At 38.1% G+C, this 20003-nt stretch overlaps 2 protein-coding genes across 2 annotated transcripts in view; one reads left to right on the top strand and one right to left on the bottom strand.

Annotated features, from left to right (window-relative positions):
• Nucleotides 1–1220: 1220 nt before the first annotated feature.
• Nucleotides 1221–2926, top strand: c15h3orf80 (chromosome 15 C3orf80 homolog). Its single transcript, XM_032546188.1, has one exon. It carries the CDS (start codon nucleotides 1393–1395, stop codon nucleotides 2017–2019), a length of 627 nt encoding a protein of 208 aa, XP_032402079.1. The 5' UTR covers nucleotides 1221–1392; the 3' UTR covers nucleotides 2020–2926.
• Nucleotides 2927–8936: 6010 nt separating this feature from the next.
• The window catches only part of ift80 (intraflagellar transport 80 homolog (Chlamydomonas)), a 52920-nt gene continuing 41853 nt past the window's right edge, over nucleotides 8937–20003 (bottom strand). Inside the window, exons 14-20 of the mRNA XM_032546165.1 lie at nucleotides 18658–18793; nucleotides 18422–18569; nucleotides 15542–15713; nucleotides 12026–12115; nucleotides 11299–11471; nucleotides 10707–10830; nucleotides 8937–10119 (exon numbers count right to left, since the gene is read on the bottom strand). Of these exons, the coding sequence (XP_032402056.1) occupies nucleotides 10006–10119; nucleotides 10707–10830; nucleotides 11299–11471; nucleotides 12026–12115; nucleotides 15542–15713; nucleotides 18422–18569; nucleotides 18658–18793 (957 nt within the window). The 3' untranslated portion in view covers nucleotides 8937–10005. The remainder of the gene's footprint in view (nucleotides 10120–10706; nucleotides 10831–11298; nucleotides 11472–12025; nucleotides 12116–15541; nucleotides 15714–18421; nucleotides 18570–18657; nucleotides 18794–20003) is intronic.

The following is a 20003-nucleotide window of genomic DNA, read 5'->3' as shown; positions in this document are numbered from 1 at the left end:
GTGGCTTCTAGATATCTTGGTTGATTTGAAGTTGTGACACACTCCTCCCAACTTCTAACAATGCTCTGTGAAATGTCCAAAACTTAGAATACCGTAGAATTAGCTTTTTCTAAAAGACGTAAGGTTTTCAAACAAGAACCTGGAGCCCTTCACAGAATAGATGTGCTTTGCACCGAAATTGCATCCATGCCACTTTTTTAGGTGTATATGTACACGGGATGTAACCGCATCAGAAGATAGGAGGCCCAGTAGAAAATGTGAACCTTACTTTCCAGATTTTTAGTTGTAAAACAAAAAGAAGCCATTTATATGAGTTATGTACTACTTTGTGTTGGTTTGTTATATAAAATCCCAATAAAATGCATCAGTTTGCAGAAAAAGATAGATGTTTATTGTAAAGGCTGTAAAACGTCATCTGAATTAGCAATTTTTTTTATTACGATAAATCTAACATTATAGTCTAATAATTATCATTTGCTATCTATGAATGTGCTTTTGTGTAGAGGTGTGCAATAGTGCATATTTTGTATCAATCTGATTTTACAGGGATAATTACAGGGTCAGTATCTACAGCAATACCAAAACTTAAGTCCAACATATCGTCAAACTTCTGATCTTTAGGCATTTTTGTGTTTTTCTTTTTTTTTTCCTTTGAATTGTTTTTGCTAAAACCAAGAACAAAATCTGGATAAACTCTCTATGTGTCTACAAAATACATTACTGACAAATGTACATGATGAAGAGAGTCAATGGAAAAACGAAACAAATTTGTGTGCATTGTTTTCTAAAATAAAAAAAGTGTCGAAATAAATAAGTAAATAAAAATATCTGAGAGTGAATCAGTTGAGAAACTACAAAACAAAGATGAAGTATCATTCCTATCACGCCAGTGTCACCGCAATACTCATACCGACTTGGTATCGATATTATTGATACTTTTGTTTAGTTGTCACTATAGTTGCTGGTTGTCCACATGAATAAAACGGGATTCTGATTCTGTTAGGTCATAAAAAATGTATCTAATTAGAGGGAAGGGATATTATGAATAAACTTCACTTGAGTGAGGACACACAGGGAGCCTAATAGTAAGTGTTCACGTAATAATAATGATGTAAGATCATTCATCCTGCTCTCTGATGCTGCCCCACTCGCTTCGTGTGCACCACAGCAGACAGGTTGTCTGCAACAGGGGGGGGGGGAGTACGTGGGATGGGGTTGGGGGGGGGGGGGGGTGCTGCAGCTGCTGTCCCACTCGGCGCTGCGGAGCCCGTGTTAACTCATCATCTGGGTTCCGACTGGGAAGATTTAAAAAGAGAAAGAAAAAGAAAAAAAAAAAGGACCAGACTTGTTAACACCTGAGAGGATCGAGCGAAGGTAAGACGCAGCGCAGAGATGAAGCCCCGTCTTCTGGGCGGCGGCAGGACAACCAGGAGACTTTTGTCGGCTTGCCTCATCTCGGCGTGCCAAGCCCTGCACAGCTGCGGGGGAGTCAAGTGCGTGGATGGCCACCAGTGCTGCCTGCTGCCCGTCCCCGGGAACGGCAGCTCCGGCTCCGCGGAGAGCTGCTGCAAGCTCCCCATCCACGTCTTCTTCGACAACGTCGGCTGGTTCACGCGGAAGCTGTCGGGCATCTTGATCCTGCTGCTGCTCTTCGCCATGGGCTACTTCATCCAGAGGATCATCTGCCCGCGGCCCCGCCACCGGCACCAGAACCAGGAGCACGCCGAGGAGCCTTCCCTCTTCCACGGACCCACGTCGGCGTCCCAGGATCTCCTCCTGGAGCCCTACCCGGAGTGCACCCTGGGGGACTTCGCCTCCCCGAACCTGCCGGCCTACGACGAGGTCAAGTACCTGCCCACGTACGAGGAGAGCATGCAGGAGATGCACCGGGACCGGGACCGGGACCGCTCCGACGATGACCTGTTGTCCGGAGCGGAACCGGCGGCGGCGGCGTCCGGAGAGCAGGGGCGGGATGTTCTGGGAGTGAGCCCCGCAAGGACAGCTCGGAACTCGGTGTGAAAAGAGAGCAGGAACCGGACAATGCACTGCCTGATAGTATTGCTAATTTATTATTATATTATCATCATCATCATCATCATCGTGAGGGGGGTGAAGGAGGTTTCGCAGAGATACAAACTCAAGTGCAATTATAATCCTGATTGTAAAGAATAAAGGAGGCTGAGAATGTAAACGTGTTTTGGAAGATAAAACGTGTCTGCTCGCCTTTTTGTATGCAAATGCCGCCTCGGCAGGGGGGATTAGAGAGGCGCCTTGAACCGGTGCTCATTGTGTTGACGGGACAGCTGATTTGGTTGCGGGACAATCACATTAGGTTTTCGCGGCACCATGAAAACTTTCTCGAAAATGTGACCTTTTATTTCCATACATTCTGAATATTTAGAGGTTCGGGGGTTTGCGACCACATGGAAAAAAACACTTTCTCCTCAAAGTTGAATGTGGACGGACTAAAGTGAGGGATTCATCTGCATCTGGGATACTTTCAGTTAAATGATATCTTATCAGCATGAAAGCAATAACCGTTCATTTTCACATGGTAGCCCATAGATAAGCGCTTTATGGTTAATCTGAACCGTGTTTCATGTGTTTGTTGACAGATAAGCCGCCACAATATATATAGATTTAAAAAAAAAAAAAAAAAAAAAGCTCAAATCCAGCAGCATTTTGTAGCCTGGAGTTGCATGAATTCAGGGGGCGGCAGATGTTGCAGCCTGCAGGCTGATAGGTGCATGTTGGCAGGAAATGTGAAAATGGGTGGCAAGAAATGCTGCAATCAGATCTAATGTAGGGAGCATTTTAATAAGTTAGAATATCGTGTAAAAGTTCACTTCAGTCTTTCAAATAGGTCTCAGTTATGTGTTAAATAGGTTCATTACATACAGCATATTTCACGTAATCTTTATTGTTATGAGCTCGAATACTAAAAGCTTAAAGTTGAGTTTCTGAGAAAATGTAAAAAAGGTGTTTTAACACGTTTTATTATACAAATCTTGGCGAAGACTCGTCTCCTCACGGAGGGTTAGACTCAAGAGGTTGTTGTTGATGAAGTTGCCTGGTCACAGGTTGTTTCGTTCTGTTTTATTAGCAACATTTGCTGATGACCTGAAACCAGCCATCGAAGCGACCCGGGCTTACATGACGCTTTAACTGGACCGCAGACCGATCACACCTCCATGGCACGCTGCACTGACGCAGTAATTCAAACAAGTATTGAGTGCAGGATATTTTACATGGGCATCAATTTCAGTTGCAACCTTTCTGTATATATATATATATATATATATATATATATATATATATATATATATATATATATATATATATATATATAAAAATATGAATCAGTCTTAAACAACTAAACTTTCCAAAGAGCAGAATATTTTAAGAGCTGTAAACCTCAAACATCTAAATGACAATAAATTGGACCTTAAAAAATATCCTTTGTTTATAAATCTCTAAACTATATGACTTTTCCCATTTAAATTTTATGACTGGTGTTTAAAAAAAACAACTTTTAAATCATATTCTAATTTATTGAGATGCACATTCACATTGCTCGGGAAGCCGGCAGAAATTAAACTCCATTGTTCTGCAAATCTGAGTGAGGATGCAAGCAAAGAAAATCTCCATATGGACCTGCATGCTGATCACGACCGGCAACTGTCTTAACACCGTGGTTAGTCCAACATTCAAGCAGTGCAGGAATCATTACATCAAACCAGCCAGACAATTTTGAAAAGGGACTCGCATTAGATGTATTTGTCACCCATAAAGCAGCAGGTCAGGGTTAGTTTTTGCTTTATTATCTTGGTTTTCAATCAAGATTAAATATACCCTCCTTAAAATAAACAAGCTTTCCCTCCGACATGCATCTGATGACATCACACAAGACAACTGATTAGCTATTCAAACATCTCCTTCTTGCTTGATTTTTATTTTTAGTTGCGTGTTTCGTATGTTAGTCTTTGTTCCTTCCTGATCATTTATAAGTCCAATTGTTGTTTCCTGCAGAACTGCTGCATCACGCACTACTTCCATCGCAAATTATTACCAGTCAGAAACTTGGCTGTCACATGACTGTTAAAGTGGTAGAGGTAAAGAGGTTTTTGCATGCAAACAGCAATAATACCATTAAAAAAATATGTCTTTGATCTTTTTTTCCCCCCCAACTTTAATGCGACAGATATTCGTTACAATTCAGCTAAGAAGAAACACATTTGTTAGTGGGAAGTTTTGGCACTAAAGTGCTGTATTGAATGTTGAAGTGAAAGGAAAAGGGGTGGAGATGCAGCAGATGCCCCAGCATTCTCTTTTCCTTCGTCGAAATCCATCAGCATGTGACTATTTTCCCACTGCAATACACAAAAGCTCCACCAACACACCTCTTGCCCCCGCCGCTCTCTCTTCGGGCAATCGCTCTCGTTTTCTATCAGCCTTGTGTCTGAACTCATTCCAGAACCTTCATTTTCTCCCAGTGAACAATCAATTCTACTGACAACTTAAATGTACACTTGCACTCACTAATGACGCCGAAAACGCGAAACCTCTTCACCTTCAGCTTTCTAGCAGAAAACCAGTCAAAATATGACAGCTATCGAGAACGATGAGACAATTTCACCTCAACAAATCCCACACTTCCAAGCAAAGAAAGGCAGCTCCAGATCATGATGCTGCTGCCGCCGTGTTTCACTGTGGTTATGGTGTTCTTGTCATGGTGTATGAGCCACGCACAATGTTTGAGAATGTTTCAGCCAGCTTTGACTGTTTTCTTTGGAAACGAAAGGCTTTTGGTTTTGAACACTATTTCAAACTATGAACACAGGACAATGTTATCACAATTAAATCTCAGCCAGTGCATCCAAAAGGTCCTGCAGCTTTTTCAGTGTCGCTGTCGGCCTCTAGCATCCCTTCTCTACCAGTTTGTCTTTTTGTAATGCCACTATTGTTGCATATTTTCTCTCATTACTAATGATTGTTTTTACTGTGCCGCCATATGCCGCATTAATGCAATGGGAAACGTTTTTATTATGTCCTTCCCCTGACTGATACGTTTAGACAGTAGGACCATTTTGCTCCTTTGGCACCTCTCTGCAAACTTCGGCTTTTGGCTGAAGGATTCGAACGATTGAACAGCGGAAAAAGGAGTGTAAGCACTGAATGTAAAAACTGAACCAAAGTGTGATGGAACAGAGTGTGTACCGAAGGGTCTGCGCATTTTCACAGCTTTCCTCTTTGCTTGACATTTTCCCATCTGACAGAATTGCTTGTTTGACATACACAGGTTGAAATTTTCACCTCAAAACTGAAAACATATTGGGGGTGGGGGGAAAGTTATTACGGCCTCATTTTTACAAAAACATCGCAATTTCACAAGGTTGTGTAAACCTTCGCCGTATAATGAGCCCTGTTCTACCAGGACAACCCGAATCATTTCCCTCACTGGGAAGAAGTAGGAAAATGTCTTTGCTCAGCAGTCAGAGAGAGAGAAGATGCTTGGTAAGCTAAAATAGTTTGAGTCTGGACTGCATCAAGGAACTATTATAGAAAATATGGTCAATACTTGAGATGACGCAAGTCAAATACCTTGAAAACTAACTTGGCGAGTTGTGAAATTGCATGGAAACTAATCAGATATAATTAGTTTACATGAATTTTAACAGATTTGTCCTGAAGATGATCACCATCATCATCATTTGCTTCAGCTTCACGCTCTGTCTTGGTTTTGGGGGTCATCAGGGTCAAACTCTGGCTCAGAGACATATATGGTCGAATTCCTTACACACTGAATGCTTCAGAAACATTTAATTATGAAAAAGATCACTTAAAAAAAAAGAATACTCCACTGTATAGTGAATTTTAAAGCTACGTGGAAAGACAACTTGCCAACCAGGTATCATGACGGACGCTTTGAAACGCTTTATGTTTGAAGAAGAGGAACCAGAACATGTGGTTCTTTTCTGTTTCTTTTTAAGCAAAAGAAGAATGTTTTCTAAACAATGTTTTCATTTCTGTTACGGTGAGAAATACATGTTAAAAATTCATTTTCTCTCAAATTATACAGTGGCGATGAACATACGTCATATTATTTTGCAGCTTTTAAAAGCTTGTGTTGTCCAGGGGGAATGAATGTATGCAAAACATGCCAATGACTTTTAAAACTGAGTATACACTGGTTTGAATACATTTTCTGTAATTCATGCAAAGTCAAAATTGCACATAGAGCCTCAAACGTATCCAACACGCTCACTAATGTGTGGTCAAATGTCTCTCATCACATTTAGCCACATAGTTCAAGAGATGAGGTCAGAATGCCCAGGGCGGCCATCTTGTTTTACAACTTCTAATTATTTGGTTTTTGATTTCAGGTCAACTCATAGAAGGAATGGTTGAAATAAAAGTCTTTTTTTAAAAAAAGATAATTTTGTCATTTGTAATTCCTTTGTAAGAAAAGAAAGTGAGGAGGGGGAAAAATTATAAAAATTGGAAATTGAATTTAGCATACAAAAAAAAAAAAACAGCTGAGATTTTGTGTTTGAGCCATAATATTCCAGCCTTAAAGAAAATGTTATTTTAGGTATTTCTGACTGGAATTGCCCAATAACCAGCCAAGTTTACACCAGATGACTGCTGACACCCGCAAAAAGAAAAGTGTAGCATCTCTAAAGGCTAAAGGACATTTATCCAAATGCGGCAAACGCATTCATTCCAGTCTGCATGTATAGATTTGACCCTGCGGTATAAGAGAAAACCCACAATACAGTCAGACATCTTCAATGAAGATGTATAATCATCCCACTGCAAAAATAGAATCTTTCAAATGCATTCTGAGAAGTACATTTATGCTTGTATAGTGCATTTCATTGATATTTTCAGACATCAAGGCAAACGTGGAGCTTCTCTGACCGACTCTGCGGAAACTAAGAGGCTGGAGTGATTGCCGTTCGCTTCTGTAACCCAACACTGCGTTGGCCGAGCTGATAGTGATCACTGACGGCTCTCCTTCTCCGGCCTGGAGGAGGCTGACATTTAAAAGCATTCAAACCGAGCAGCGAAAGCCGACTGCAGGGGTACAGGAGGCGCGATACGTGAAACGTAACTCAGCTCTGTCTGGACCACAGTGTGTCAGCTCCGGTTTCTAGGACGTTATGATAAAGATGCTTTATGTTTCCCCAGAAAAAACACAACAACGCTGGTTGTTTTTCAGTTTTCTTCGAAGGCAGCCGTCACCAATCAAAACGATCTGTAATATTTTTGCAGAAACAAACAGAACGAGAGAAAAACAAATAGTTCTTATGGAACATATGCAGTACACAAATCATGTTTTTTTTTCTTCTTTTTTTTAATCCATTTACTCCATTGCTTACTGGACAAAAGAACAGAAAAGGTCAAATCAATGACGCTTGTTCTCCTCATAAATTTTACATGAGATCCCAGCAGCATCTCTTGACTGTCTGAGTAGTGTGTGAGCACTAGTTTAAAAATAATCAAATAATCTTCACTCTTGTGAAGACGAGGCCCATCGTTCAGATCGTAGCGCAGAATTTGGTTCTAAATATATAGATTTAAAAAAACCATGCATGCATATTTTTTGTAACAAATATTGGTTAGGAAAAATTTTCAATAATGATTTGTGGTCTGGCCATTCTCTGAATACTGCTACTTAAGATATTCAAGTCTTTAGTTATAAATCTTAGTATAAATATCTTTAATAGCTTTATATGTTTAATATTTAATGTCAAAGCTTGCTCTGAAACTGTTTTATCTAGATCGATAGCTTTAAAACATCAACAGACGGAAGTAGGTGACTGAGAGGCAGAGATAAGGCCCAAAGCTGGAAACGTCTCGGATTTCTGAAAGGAGTTACATGGCAAGCAGTCAGCTCACATAACAGCAGTGTAGGACCCATGATAGGAATTCAAAGCGAAGTATTTCTGTTGAGGTGCAAGGCACTATAGAAAATGATAACATGGTGTTTCTGTAGGTTACGGTCCGTCTTGATTTATCTGCTTGAATCAAGACAGACTTCACGACCTAAAATTTCTAGATATTAAAATTTTATGAAATTCTAAATATTTTTACAACAAAACCTTAACTCACAACAGCTTGTATAATAATCATTTTGAATTCCAGGCCTCTTTGTCTTGAATATAAGGAATGGTTTCCAAAACTAAATGCAGATTCTGTGAAGCACATAGGCAAACTTTAAAACCCCCCCAACAAAATAGAATAAAATCAAACAACTAAGTAGCTCCACCTGAATGTAAAGAGAACAAAAGGGGAGGAAAAATGCACCTTTATTTTTGGAGTACGTCTTCAGTCGGTATTTCAAAAACCCCAAAAAAACAGATGAGTAAAATGTTAAAATCAAATAGTTATGTGGCAAAACAAATAAAAAGCACTTCATTTAAATAGAAAGCATAAACTCCACAAGATCTTGTATTTCCATCACTTGACTGATAATTAGATTTCTGTCCTTTAAAAAAACAGAAAATAACCAAAGAGTTTATTTTTTCTATTCTTATCCAGACTGGATGAATGATCAAAGCTACGTTCAAGGTTTCCCAGAGTTTCCAAGGCTGTGTCAGAACCTTTAACTATACGCTTTCCCATAACATGACAACAATAATTTGGTTCTAATATTTTAAATACAATAAACCAGCCTTGGGAGCAAAATTCTTTCAAAAGTTTTATGGGAAAGACTGAATTTAGTCCGACATCATGAGAAATGTGGTTTTGTCACAGCAATGTGACAACTGAATAGAAGTTGGTGGGAAAAAAAAAACACAAAATGAATCCAAAGTTTAAAAAAAATAAAGCCAGAAGTAAATGTGAATAAAAAATATGGGTGTATTTAAGACTTTTTTTGGACAGCAAAAAACTCAAGTCTTGTCAAAAAGAGAACATTTCTTTTTCATAAATAAGTGTATTTGCTTTATTAAATCATATTCCATGTAGTGTTTTTTTAAAAAAAACAGAGTTTGGGCTGTATAAATAATAAAAATATAGATGTACAAAAACCCGTTTTAGAACATGAGAGTATTCACTCTGACATGTCTGAACCTATCAGGTTAAATGAACAGAGCAAAGATAAAATCTGACACATCAGTCACTGAGCCGTTTTCCTTCATGAACCCTGGACTGCAGCTGCCAATTTAAATGTGAGCTAAATAAAAGCAGACCGTCTGAACCACGGTAACTCTTTCCAATCGACCCAAAGTAAGCCAAACGAAGGAGCATGGATGGTTTAAATTCACATGACGTCTTTTTATTTACAGCCGGTTGTGGATGGCAAATTGCTGGACACTTAACTTTAGTGATGAATCTACAGTAAATGCATGAGAAAATAGGTGTAAAAATATAAATTTACGTAATAAAAATATCTGTACTTGCGGCAGAATGTACCGTTTAAATTTCTGACAAAACCAACCCTTTTATCTAAGCAAACTCAGAGGGGAAAAAATGAACAAGATAAAAAAATATTTCTAAAATTATCTTATTGACATTCATGACAATCCTTACAACATACTACAGAAGCTTTCACTTTTTTATTTAGTCCAAGTATCAATGAGGTTTTCTTTAATAATTGATGACTTCCTGTTTCCCTGGGACATGAATATGATATAAAACAGAGGTCTATTTTTTTTCCAGTCACTTTTCAAATGGCAAGAGCGCACACCGTTTGAGCGAAGCAGGTGTGTATTGAACATTAATAGTCAGGAAATTGCTTGAAAGACAAATATATATTCACATAAAATTGCTTGTATTTACAGAAAGAACAGTAAGTGAAAACTTTAGCAGCGACAAACAAAGCAGAATAAGAACCGAAGTTTAAAGCTTGGAATAAAACAGCTGCTGAGGAATAGTGCCAAGAAGTGACATGTTGGCACTATTTACAACAGGGTGTGTGATGGAGGATGTACCTCATATAATGATTTTGTGTAACTCAGATGTAGCAAAAAAACAAACAACAAAACCTTAGAGTCCTTATTATAAATGTCGCGACGCCACGCTGCCCCTCACAGAGGTGTTTGCAGCTTTCTCTCGCTCTTTAAACAACTCCATCTCAATCTTCGCCTGGATTTTTTCCCAGTCCACTTCAACCTGAAGGAGAGGAAAGAAAGTTGGATCAAATTAGACAATATTAATTAGTGAGAATAGAAAGCAGAGCATTTAGGAAACAGGCATTCAACTAAAAGTGATAAAAAACGTACTCTTTCCATTTCAAAACTGACTGGAAGCTGCATAACTGAGGCACCTACATACATGTGCCTTCATCAGGGATTTCAACCTGAATCTGAAACAGCATGGAGGTTACAATTTCAAAACCTTAAATAAAGCTTCTACCAACAGGGTTCCTACAAGTTTTATATTTAAGATTTACATATTTATTTCTATCAGATTCGTAACAATGGACATTTAAGCACAAAAAAGTTATTCCTTTTTGTCTTTTATTCTCTGTCGACCATAAAACAACACATTGTGACAAACAACAATGGAAGCTCCAGTTACTAAACCAGGTCATGTAGGTGTTTACATTTCAACTATTTAGTGAATTGAGGGAACTCCATTTTGCCTAAGCTAGGCAAAAAAAAAAGTTATTTACTTAAAAGGACAGAGTTAGTAGAGCGCACTCTGTTCCAATTTCGTAACCTGCACTAAATCGGTTTATTCAACACCACAGAACGTACCCCTTCGGAGTACTGCAGGAATCTCTTGTTGGTCTCCTTCCTGCCAAATGTCTGCAGGAACTTCCCCCTGTAAGCCAGCACAGTGTCCACGTGGGTTTTGTGTTTGACCGCCAGCTCCAGAGCCCTGAACCCAAAGCCACACAAAGAACCAGGAAACATGCTTAATACTAACGTTAAAAACAAACTTCAGGTCAAATTTGTGTCGTTTTCATACAACATCCTTAAAAAATATAATAGATTTGAGGACAAATATCATATTTTAGAGTATTTAAAGAGGTCTGCCTCATCTGGAATGCCAGAGGCGGACGGATTATTGCTGTCCATAGGACATGTACGGTTTTCTTGATTGAAAATGGGTTGTGTGTGCCGTCAGTGTGTAATTGGAAATAATAATAAAAAAAGAAACACACAATCAAGCTCAAAATTATCCACACATCTTACTGGGCCTGTCACAATAACAGATTTTGCTGGAAGATAAATTCTCCCAGTAATTTTTGTGATAAATGATAATAAAACTGCAAAGGTAAAGAGGTAAAAACGCTAATGATGCTAATGCTCTTTAATACATGCATCAAAAAAACTGAAGAGCTACCTGTTCCAGTTGAAAAGGTCAATATTCACTTGTATAGCCTGATAGATGAGACCAGACTGAAGGAGAGTTGCTTCAGCTTCCTGGACATGACCACTGAACATCAGCATGTGGGCCAGCGATGACTCCTTAGACGGCTGCTCTTTAATAAAGTTGATGTACTGCACTCTTGGTAACTTAAAAAAACAAAAAACAAAAACAGATGTAATGTAATCACTGAAATACCTCACCTCTTTGACTTACGTTATTTGTTATAGTCATTTTAGGTGAAAACCGTCTCAGTTTTCAATGTACGCTCCTGATCCAAACTTAAGACCAGGACAAGACGTGCAGGCATTTTGCATTTAATGCTGCTAAATCAGACACAATTTCTAAGTTAATGTTCAAAATACAAGAAGAAGAAACGGGAACAAGAGAAAACGAGTGTCTAGTTTACTGAAAATGACATTTAAACAAATCACCCTAAACAAAAGTAAAAGTGTCAAAAACATTATCAGTAGTGTCCCACAGCTCTCACATCTCTTCAAAATTTGCTTGGAATTGAATAAAAATACTCTTTATTGCCCCGCAGTGGGGAAAGTCAGGTGTCACAGCAGCAAGAAAAAGGTAAAAACAAAAAAAAACAAAAACTGATTTTTGTGAAGTTTTTACATTTTTTTTATCCATTTGAACAGCTGATGAACTAAATGCAGTTTAATTTGTCAGATTCCTCTTTTGCTGAGGTTCTTACCTCCCCAATAGCAGCATAGGCCATTTCCGCTGTGTTCAGGTCTCTGTTTGCCATCGCCATGCAGGCAAGACACGCCCACAAAGACTGGTCCTACAGGAGGAAGAGAAAACAGACCATCTTTTAACGACAGCGTAGGTCTCACAGTTCATTTTAATGTCCCGATGGAGCAAAAATATTATTTAAATTTTATTTTAAGAGGAAGTTAAAGAGATAAAATTTATTTTTCAAGGACAAAGAGGACCCATTATAGACATAAATTCATAAGGAGAAATGGAGATTTTTGAGAATCTGCTCACTGTATACTTGGAGAAAAATAAAAGATGTAAGTTGATGAAAAGACTGTTTCTGTGCAGACAAACATAAAACACTATGAATTTACACAATATTAAAAAAAAGAAATAACAGAAGTTGAAAAATTCAAAACTCGCTGCGAACTTAGACGGCTGCTCTTTAATAAAGTTGATGTACTGCACTCTTGGTAACAGTGCAGTTGCCTTTCTTTAAAGGCTTCAGCTTTAATTTCTTTAAAGCTGAAGCCTCTAGTTGGCTGCTTCCTTCTTTAAATAATCACTCCTGGAGAGCCAAAGCAACTGTAAATTAACAATAAATAATAATTACCGTAGTCAAAAACGGGGTCAAAATTTCAAAATAGTTTATTTCAACTTTCATTTTTTTTAACATTTCTTTTAATTGCCTTTTTCTTCCTGACAGAAGAAAGCACCATCACAACTTTTTTGTGTTAGAATTTTTTTATTGAATCCAGTCAGATCTTATGAAAACCACGTATATATTTTTTACATTTCAGAATCCCATGCTCCCTAAAGTCATGAGATTGAGCGTTGCAGAAAAGCTTGAAAAACAATTAAGATCCTTCATGTAGCACAGACACCTGCTAATGTAAACAAAAACTCCACCAGTTTATCTTGCAGCGCTGCATTAATTAAAACTCCGGTGGAGCAAACTACACATCAGAGGAGATGCACCCTGCATGTCCTCCTGTAATCCGTGTCCGTTACTATGACAAAGGCCTCTAACTGGAAACCACAGCAGTAAACAAATAACACGGACAGGCACTGGGTGACGTCATAAACGTGACACAGCTTGATGAGAAAGCACAATTTCAAGGAAGGCATTATTTTGGGGGATTGGGAGCAATTCCCCAAAATGTCAAATCTGGGTAACATGATGTCATGGACTACATGTGATGTTTGTACACATTAGCTCCTATATGACGGATGTTTACTGACAACAACAACTGGGGTTCTGAGAAAAGCCACGCTGCCACCAAGCGCTTACCAGAACTGGAGGAGGAGGGGTCAGAGGAAAACCTCTTAAATCTGGTGAGTCTCTCTCCATCTCCTCTGCTACACCCTTCGCTCGCTTATGCTTGTCCCTTTTTATGGCTGTGGTTACTGCATCATCTCCCCGGCAGAGCGCGGTTTTAGATTCCCCCCTTCCTTTTGTGTGCCCGAGTGCATACGCCTGGAGAGTCTTAAATTCGTACAGCAAAGCGTGTATTTATGAGTGAAGTCTTGGGGGATTTGATCCGGTAAATGCTGTCACCAGGCTAATTGCGGGCTAATTCAACCCTGCTGTTCTGCTCTCGTAAACCTGTTCACTACCTTCCATCGCAGACTTTGTCAAGCCGTCTTATACGTGCATGGCTTTGGGAAAAAAGTGCTTACACCCTTTAGCTTTTTAGAATGTGATCTCAAGTTACAGTCAAACACTTTAATGCCTTTTATTGTGATTTTAAAACACAACAGAGCATGATTGAGAAGTAGGAGGAAAAAGAATCAAATTTTTAAAGAATAAATTAAACTTTTAAAAGTTTGGCTTGCATTTAGGCTTTGCAAATCTGTGGCTAGGCCTGTCATGATAAACGATAAATCAATTAATTGTACGATAAATTAAAACTATCAATGCCATTTTAATTATCGGGTTTATTGTCTCTTCCGGCCTTTTTCTCTTTCTGTTGATGACACTGAATGAAAAAAGGCTAAACTCCGGTTCTCACCACCGACATCTCCCTTCCTCATGCCTTAGTATAAAGCTCAGCGCACAAGACACGATCTTAGAGTTGTCGGCCCATTTTCAAAACCTGAGAGACCACACATTGGTATAATCCTTGGTATAATGGTTCGTTCCTGCCGTGTGGTGTCCAACAATGGGCACAAAATAATGGCTACTAGTCCAGTGAACTAATTTTAAAACCAGGCATTAATCAATGCTTTACTGCAATCTACCTCCAATGCATGTGGCTAGTGTCAGCGTAAAGTCCTGCCTGAATGAAAATCATTATTTTATTTATGTCACGTTAACGAAGAACAGCTGAAAAGTTACCAGGTTTAATCAACTGCGGTAGCCATTTCGCTCCAACTCCTCCCCTTGTCATTTCTGTATTCTTTGCGCAAAATGTTGAATAAACATTAATGTTGTTTCCACATATCATCTCCAATGTCCGCTGGACTTCGGGTTGCGCCGTGTCAGCTGTTTGGGATTCCAAAGCCCAGAGGAGAATCCCGCTTTCTGATTGGCTACCTGTCACATTCAACAGGCTGCGCCCTGATTTGGATCGGAGCGGCAACGACGATCTACCGTAACACACCACACACTACAGGATGATCTGTTATGAAATCGCAAGCGACAATCTTAGAACGATCAACGTTCTAAGATTGGAAAATCGGGGCAAAAAACCGTGTAGTGTGAACTATTGCATCAGGTAGTCGATGTGCCCATCTTCTCTATTTAAATCTAATTATTACTGAAGGGCAACATAATATACAGACTTCATAATCTGCACTCTTTTGGTTGAATGCAGTATTTATTTACACTTTGGCTTTATGTTGTTTAGTTTTTATTCAAGTACATTTTTTGTTAATGGAGACTGAGAATCCATTTTATTTTTGTTTTTGGGTGTTTTGTTTATTTTGTTTATCAGTTCCAGTGTTTAGTGTTCTTTTGAAAATAAAGTGTATCTATCTTTGGCAGGAAATCACATGCATTATTACATCATTTCCATTAAATCAGTGTAAAAGGTCTTCAAACAATATTATCGTTTATCGCAATAATTTTTGAGACAATTAATCGCTCAGCAAAATTTGTTATCGTGACAGGCCTATCTGTGGCCTTCACTTTTGAACTCTTGTCACAGTTTCTCGGCTGTATTTATGTCTGAAATTTGACAGGTCAATTTTAACAAATGAATATGAAATGTACTTTTTGTCACCTTTCCCTACTCCTCAGCTTAGACGAAATGCTACGTCTTAGAAGGTTTTCACTTTTAGCTCAAGTCAATAATTGGTTACACTAAATTTTATTTATGGGCTTCAAAGTAAATAGCAGGTAAACCCTATATACGTCACACTTTACGCTTCCAGATTTCTATTTGTAAAAAAATAGCCAAGAAGTGGCTATTTTATTATCTATCCTAAGAGGAGAAATAACAAAGCTGTCAGAAAAATGTCTTTATTTAAACAATAAACAAACAATATTGGAGAAGTGTTGATATCTTACTTTGGCGAAGCGGCAGAGACGTAGTGCATCCTCCCAGCGTGCGGAGGTACTGTACTCATGCAGGAGAGTTGAATAAAGCGGGACGCTGCTGTATACCAACGAGCCATCTCCTTGGCGCAGCGTCACCTTGGTGCCAACGTAGCTCAGGATGTGAGGTGCATGACTAAACTCGCTTCGCACAGACATAAACACACATAACAGGTAAAATCAGAGCAAACAAACATCATATCTTCATATTTTTTTTATGTATAACTCAGGTAGTCTATGTTTGTAAAATACTGAGAGTGGAAATGGCAAAAGATGCTCATGTGGAAAGTATAAAGGGTTCAGCAACATACAAGGGATTATCGGTTCTGACTCCATAAAAATGATGACAGTAATATTGAAATGCAAGAGAACATCCAGCGGGAGGCGTTACAATAACTCTGACCAACATTTATTTAAAGACGGTGTTCTATCCCAGCTTCACATTTTGCACCAATAACACATCGGTTACAAAATGAGATTGACCTAGATTGAAAAGTCTTTATTTAAGCAAAATGGAAACTGGTCACAGTTAGACAGACCATAAATGGGGTTAAATTCAGAGTAATCCTGGAAGAAAACCTGTTAGAGTTTGATAAAAACTTGAGACAGGGGCAGAGGCTCATCTTTCAGCAGAAAAACTACTTTAAACATACAGGCAAAATTGGAATGGTTTGCATCAGAGCATATTCATGATTGATGTTTGTAGACGCTCGATGTTCACTTTGACTGAACTTCAATGATTTGGCAAAAACAAACGGGGTCAAAATGTCAGTCAAGATGTTCAAGGCAGGTAGATATGCTTCCATGAAGCATGGACTTCATGACTGAATACAGTTAGATATACTCTTTATAAATTAGGCAGCATGCCCAAGGCGACCATCTTGTTTAACAAGCGTATTTTACAGCTTCTATTTATTTGTGATGTTGAATTCCAGCTAACTTCATGATGGGCTATTAGGAGTTTTAATTTTTCAATGACAAGTACGTCATAATATTACAAGAATACAGTCGTAGTAACTCGAGAATGAAGTTGTACGACATTAAAGTTGACGTAATACAAGAATAAGGTTTATTAGCAGAATAAATATTAGATGAATGACGTTCTAATTTTACGCAAACTCCAAAACAAAAAAAACCAACAAGAACAGATAAAGAAAAGGTGATATATTATGTTTTACCGCATCAAAACAACTGAGAATATTTTGAAAAAAGAACCACTCGAATTGGGCCGTTTGTGTTAGATCTCAAAACTAGAAGCTTTTTCTTCCCGTCAAAATTATGGTTTTTTTGTATTTATTTATTTCAAGATGTTCTGGGAAAATTGCATCTTTATTATTCTAACACTATGACAATATTCTCATAATTAAACAAAAATGATCGTAGCCTGATCCTAATACTCTGTCGTTCAACTCACAGAAGGGATGATTGAAATAAAAGCCACTTTTGGAAGATATTTTCTGTCATTGTAATTTCTTTATTATTTGTTTTTTTTAATAGCAAGAAAAACATCTATTAAAATCAGAATCTGTTATGAAAAAAATCAAACATTTTATTTTTAAGGCACATTGCCTTAAAATGCACATTTTTATGTGAGCTAACTGAAGGCAAAACTCAAGGCAAACCTCGTGCATGCCACACTTTTCATTTTTTCTATTTGGAAGAAATTTGGTAAACCATTCATTGTAACCAACTTTATTTTGGTTAGTCACATAATATCTCAATAAAATAAAGATGTCCTAAAGAGTATGACTGCACTGTACATTTTATATAAAACTGCAAACCACCTTATATTCACCACACTTTTCTTCCAGGCTGCTTGAAAAACATTAAATATTTTCTGCTCACTCTGCGGTTTCGGTGCAGACCACAGAGATGATCGAGCGCCGTGATGTTGGCGTAGGCGCCTGAGAAGCCGCCTGGGTCAAATCAGTTATCGTTGCTGAGTCAGACGTTTGCTTTGGAGAGAAGATGGCTTCCACCTGCCTCTCAGCTGACATCTATTCGTCCCGTAAGATCAGCGCAGGAAATGTGCAAAAGTGGTTTAAGAGAGATCGTTCGGACTGCCTGCTTGCCGGCAAACTGCCTGAACCCCTCCTGTGCTGCCTGAAGCTGACGACTTTTCAGCAGGAAGATTTGCACACAGCAACCGCTGCTCATAAAAAACCAAAGGTAATAAGGTCATGTGTGCTGTAACCCATGGAATATGCTCGAAATAAGATGAATTTTACTTCTTGTGAATTACTTTACAAATATGGCTGCAGCTAACAATTATTTTAGTAATCGATTAATCCATAGATTGTACCGACGATTAATCGGTTAATCTGATTTATTATACGACATATTCATTTAACCACTTAAGCATTTTTATGTAACTTTTGAGATAAGTTAAAATATGCAAATAAACAAGTAATTCAATAAATAACAAAATAAACATTTTATTGCCTAAAATGCAATACCATAGAATTCCTTTGGTGAATCTGAACTGAGTGAAGCTAAAACTACGCCACTTGAGTAGTTCTGGCTAAAGGATACGTATAGACAAAGGTGTTTTTATGTTAAATGCAAAATGATACTATATACTTTTTATATACTTTTTGTACAAATTTAGCTACTGCTCTGAATATGTTGTTTTTTTCACCAAATTACTTTTTTTTGAGTCTGTACACTCCATTTAACAATTAATCGTTTACTACATTAGTTGACAATTATTTCAATAATCGATCAATCGTGGTTAATCTGATTAATCTACTTTACAACTCTTAAAAATATCCCAGTTGAGAACTGTAAGGTGACTGAGTTTGGACGTTTGTTCCATATAGTGTCTGCAATATACAGTAATCTGTGAAAGATTACCTGCCATCCTTTAAGTAAATGGTTATTGGAAGCAGTTCCTTGTCAGTGAAGACGACGCTTGGATAGTACCACACCGTGAACTGAATATCTTGGATTCCACATAAGATGTTAGCGGAATCGTTCCATGCCATGCTGTGAACCATGCTGCCTGCAAGACAGTGCGCATGTAAACACTTCAGTCTTCAGCAGTTGTCTACAGAGAGGGAGAAGAAGGAGTTCTTGGTAGCTTTTCTCACCGATTTTGCAGATTTTGGGCTCCTTCCCTAAATGATGCACTGAGGTCAAGTACAGGTCACGGTTCTTGTCAATCAGAGCGATTTTCCTTTCTGTGGACGGGCCACACTGGTCTAAAGCTATCTCCAGCACCTCCAGCTGCTCAAAAACAGACACAAAAGAAAAAGTGCATACGAGAGAGGTAAAAGACTCCCAAGTGTGACCACTTGTATATACAAAACAAAGAGAAGATGGTTTTAACCTCCCAGCCTAAATGCATAAGAGATCCAGTAGAAATGTTTTTTTTTCCCCCTCTTAATTCTTGTTTTAGGATTTTGGCTTTAAAATCTCTACATTTGGAAGTGTCTTTGAGTCATCTTCCAAATATGAGTTCATTTATGTTTCAATACAGAAATTCACTTCTGTCATAAACCTTTCATATAAATAAATCAGCCAAAGGTTTGGGCACACCAAGCCCATTGATACTGAAAGAGTAATGAAGTGTGCCCACAATTTTGACAGGTACAAATACACTGTACTACCTCCCAAGTTCATATGCGTAATATGGAAAAAAAGGGAACATTGCTTATAAAGTCACATAAAAAGGATGTTGGGATTTTCCTTTACAATTTCTTTTAGTGGGTTTCTCCACTAAAAGAAATTGAAAATTGCAAAATTCATAATACTGAATTTCACAAGCCACATTGCTTTATAGTGCAGCATATTACTATAAAAACCTTCCAAGTGTGGATACGAGCATAAGAATTTGAATGTTCGCCCCTCAAGTTGTGGTTTTCATATTTCCCATTAGACGCTTGAATTTCAGGATGGCGGCCATTTTTCAAGATGGCCTCCGTTTCTGAGCCTTTTAAACGAATGATTGTCATAAAACGTTATGCATTTTCATGTCTTGGATGAACTTTGTCACATCATATGTTTTCTACAAGTCATCCTACTCATAAAACTTTAAAGAAATACCATGTAGCACAAGTAAGGACTTTGCTGTTCACGAGTCTCACACCATTCATCAACTGGAAGAAAATGAAAATGACACAGAAAGAGACAGTCATCTTCGTGGTTAGCATCAGCTAATTTGTTTAGCATTAGCTTCTGCTATTTTTTATCCGTTTAGAATTAGTTTCTGGCGTTCCTGAAAATGTTTAGCATTAGCTTCTGCTAATTGTTTAACAAGCTTAGCAGTTTAGCGTGGGTAAGATATTAGTTTAACTGTTCAATACAGAAATTTGTGCTTATTTACCTATAGATGAAGACGATTTCCTTGAATAGTATGAAATATTTATGTGGTATCAAACTACAGTATGAAGATATAATAACTCACAATTTCAGAATAATGAAATGAACTATGAGA

The sequence above is a fragment of the Xiphophorus hellerii genome, chromosome 18, assembly GCF_003331165.1.
Source record: "Xiphophorus hellerii strain 12219 chromosome 18, Xiphophorus_hellerii-4.1, whole genome shotgun sequence".
In the NCBI taxonomy this organism is placed as follows: domain Eukaryota; kingdom Metazoa; phylum Chordata; class Actinopteri; order Cyprinodontiformes; family Poeciliidae; genus Xiphophorus; species Xiphophorus hellerii.
The sequence above is the reverse complement of the archived record's forward strand: the minus strand, read 5'-3'. Positions and strand labels throughout refer to the sequence as shown.